Here is a 3,331-nt window from a genome sequence, read left to right as displayed (position 1 = left end):
GAATTACCTGTGGTGTGAGACCTCAATAGAATTTTCTTCCCTAAATCCTTCTCTCATTTAACAGATACTTCCTCTCTCAAGCCATTTAGAAACTTACCGACAAGCATAACATCTATGAATTGCATTCTGTGCCTCATCTGCTGGTTGCATGTGAATGGTCAGTAGATGTACTTTCAGATAGCTCTTCCGAAAGAATCCCTTGTTACACAGATGACATGTGAAGCTGCGGATGTTCAAATGTCTCCCTTTCATATGGCGCACCAAGTCTGCCTTGGAATAGAACGACTGGAAACACAGACCACATGTAACATCCCTTTCACCTGTGTGAGTCTTCACGTGGTAAGCCAAGTGGGACTTGTTTAGGAACCGCTGTTCACACAAATCACATGGGAACGGGCGTAGACTGATATCCATATGTTTGCATTGCTTGTGACGTCCGAGTGCTTGATGTGTGCCAAATGACATGTCACATTCATCACACTGAAATGATTTATCGCCATGCACTGTTGTGATATGAGCCTTAAGAACATGTTTATTCTTCAGCACCTTCTGACAGAGATGACATTGGTTTTGTTTTTTACTCGACTTGGATTCCTCTTCCTGATCCTCAGGTTCCTCTTTAACATGTTCTGTTAACATGTCTATGGGAACAACTTTAACATCACCGTTGTCAGAGACATAGGTCATTGTTGTGGTAGATGAGCTATCCTTGGTTTTTTTTTTCTTTTTTGCGCCCCATATTGTTATTCTAAGTGTTCTCCTCAAGACCTCAAGTAGTGTGTTGACGTTGGTTCAATGTTTTTTATTTCATTGTATTTTTTCTGTGTTGATATAGGCTGTCCTGTAACAGATAATTTTGGAAAACAAGGGATAAAACATGTGATTAAAATGGCCCAGGTATCAAGTTAGTAAAGATACTTAAAAGTTTTTCTTTTTATTTCCAAACAGTCATTTTATACACATTTTAAGCTTTGGCCCATAGTTTCTGACAAATGCTTATTCTCATTATGAACAAATATTTTTTTCCTACTTTTATTTAGTTCAGAAATGTTCTATTCTCATGTGATTCACATATTATTTAAACAAGACAATGAAATCATGAATTATTAGTGGTGAAGTGGGGAGTGTCTTCATAACTTCTGTGGGTTTAAGAGCATTACCAAGTGTCTCCTTTGCTGCTATGTCCCATTTATCCAATCTTTTACAGTTATAATGCCACCACTGGTTGCTAGAGTAAGTACCTACTCAATAAATTTGAGCTCAGGAAACTGAGTGGATCCTGAACTTACTTTGAGCACAGAACCAAAAAAACTTTGACCCCACCAGAAATTTATGCTTTGAGACTTGCAGTGTGCAAGCTCAGAATGAGAGCTACTTGTCATCTTTGTTGCATATTCAAAAGTTATTCAGTATTCACTAGAAAATAGTGGGAAGCTACACATTTGTTTGTGGAGAGTCTTTAGTATTTCTTAGATAGCCTGAAGAAACACCCTTTGATCTTAGCCCAATCACAAGCATCACTTTAAAATGGAGCTCTTGACTCTGCTGATTAAGCTATATTACCTTACATTCCGCTCTCAACGTATAGAATACAGACAGGCCAAGGTAGTGGTTTGAACAGCATTATTATCATTCCAGACTTCACAAAATGATACAGAACTTTCCTCAAAACTTGGAAAATGGGCAATTATTTTTAACTTTCCTGAAAAGAGTGAAATTGTGAAAAGCTGAAAAGATTTTTCGAATTTTTTGATGCACAAGTGAGAACATAGCAACCATTGTTTAGCAACCTCTTATGCGCTTGCACCACAATATTTCGATGGGTGCCCAAACAGTTTCCCTAACCTAGTGCGCGTCCAATCATTTCCCGATCATTTGTGACCCTCGCCTAGAACTAGAATCGACTAGAGAGAAAATTAACAAACCATGCCAATGAGCATAGAAGCGTCCTCAACGCAGTCTTGACCATAGTACCGACCCTCGCAGTTCGCAGAAAATCAAGAAATAGATCAGTTGCGCTTATTTGGGTGATGTTTCAAAGTCATAGAGCAGGAAAAAATATGAGGACCAACGGAATTTTTCTTTTTCTTCTACGACTTCGAGATACCGAGATAAATCGATTTAAAAAATACCGGTAAATCGTAAACTTTGACGTCACGGCATACGCTCCCGTAGGCGATGACGTCATAATTCATGACTCCCGCTTCGTTTAATTGTGCGCATCAAGCGTTTCTGTGCATTTTGACGTGAAATCTAGCTGACGTCACAACTCTTCGAACTTTTTCATTAGCACGGCAATTAAAAATTGAATTTTCGACCTTTTAAAGTTATGTAATTACTTTTTCGGAGTTTTGACCTCAGATTTGGATTTTTTCACAACTTTTTACGTAGGAATCGACCTTTCATTAATAATACCTATTTTCCCGATTGCATCTCCTCCATTGCTGCAGGAGTATTTTTTTTGCCATGGTCGATGGTCTTGGCGAGGGTCAATGGTCCATGATCAACGGTCGATGTTGTACCGTGCACTAAGTGCCCGTCCACAACGGGAAAGAACTTAAAACTTGGAACTTGCTTCGTTCATTCAAACATGAATTTTTTTTTTTTTTAATTTTGGGCACCCCTGTTATTTGATAACTGTGAACCTAGCTACTTCTTATTTTGTACAGCAACTTTTTTATGTCGAAGTTGTTGACACAAATTTTCAAGAGAAAATAGAGAAATCTACTGATAATGATAAATTGATAAAAAAAAAATATCTTCAGTTTTCTGGATAGAAAGTTTTTGGGTTTTTCCTTCAAGAGTTCGAATTTTGTAATTTTCATTTCCTTCGTTTTTCCTCTTTCTTACTTAGCTCTAGTGACTGTGTAGTTTTCCCTGTTAATCTTAAAAATAGTGTTCAGTGTCCATTCTTTTTAAACGTAGTGGTATAACCTCAAGTTTTAATTATTTTTCACTCCAGCAACTTTTTTATGTCGAAGTTGTTGACACAAATTTTCAAGAGAAAATAGAGAAATCTACTGATAATGATAAATTGATAAAAAAAATATTCAGTTTTCTGGATAGAAAGTTTTTGGGCTTTTCGTTCAAGAGTTCGAATTTTGTAATTTTCATTTCCTTCGTTTTTCCTCTTTCTTACTTAGCTCTAGTGACTGTGTAGTTTTCCCTGTTAATCTTAAAAAAAGTGTTCAGTGTCCATTCTTTTTAAACGTAGTGGTATAACCTCAAGTTTTAATTATTTTTCACTCTTAAATTCAATTTATTTTCTCAATTTAATTGATAACTCTCGTTCAATCAGTACGATTATTAATTGATAAGAAGTGATTGTGTT

General features: G+C 36.5%; 1 protein-coding gene across 1 annotated transcript; it reads right to left on the bottom strand.

Moving 5' to 3' along the window:
• Nucleotides 1-93: 93 nt before the first annotated feature.
• LOC103521427 (putative zinc finger protein 702) lies at nt 94-1,726 on the bottom strand. The gene is made up of 2 exons (XM_008486538.3): nt 1,564-1,726; nt 94-841 (listed from the first exon to the last, which is right to left on the bottom strand). The coding sequence occupies exon 2, from the start codon at nt 685-687 to the stop codon at nt 94-96; it is 594 nt and encodes a 197-aa protein (XP_008484760.1). The 5' UTR covers nt 688-841; nt 1,564-1,726.
• Between the last annotated feature and the right edge of the window lie 1,605 nt (nt 1,727-3,331).

The sequence above is a fragment of the Diaphorina citri genome, unplaced genomic scaffold, assembly GCF_000475195.1.
Source record: "Diaphorina citri unplaced genomic scaffold, Diaci psyllid genome assembly version 1.1 scaffold5227, whole genome shotgun sequence".
Classification (NCBI taxonomy): domain Eukaryota; kingdom Metazoa; phylum Arthropoda; class Insecta; order Hemiptera; family Psyllidae; genus Diaphorina; species Diaphorina citri.
Note: the sequence above shows the minus strand (reverse complement) of the source record. Positions and strands in the feature narration are given on the sequence as shown.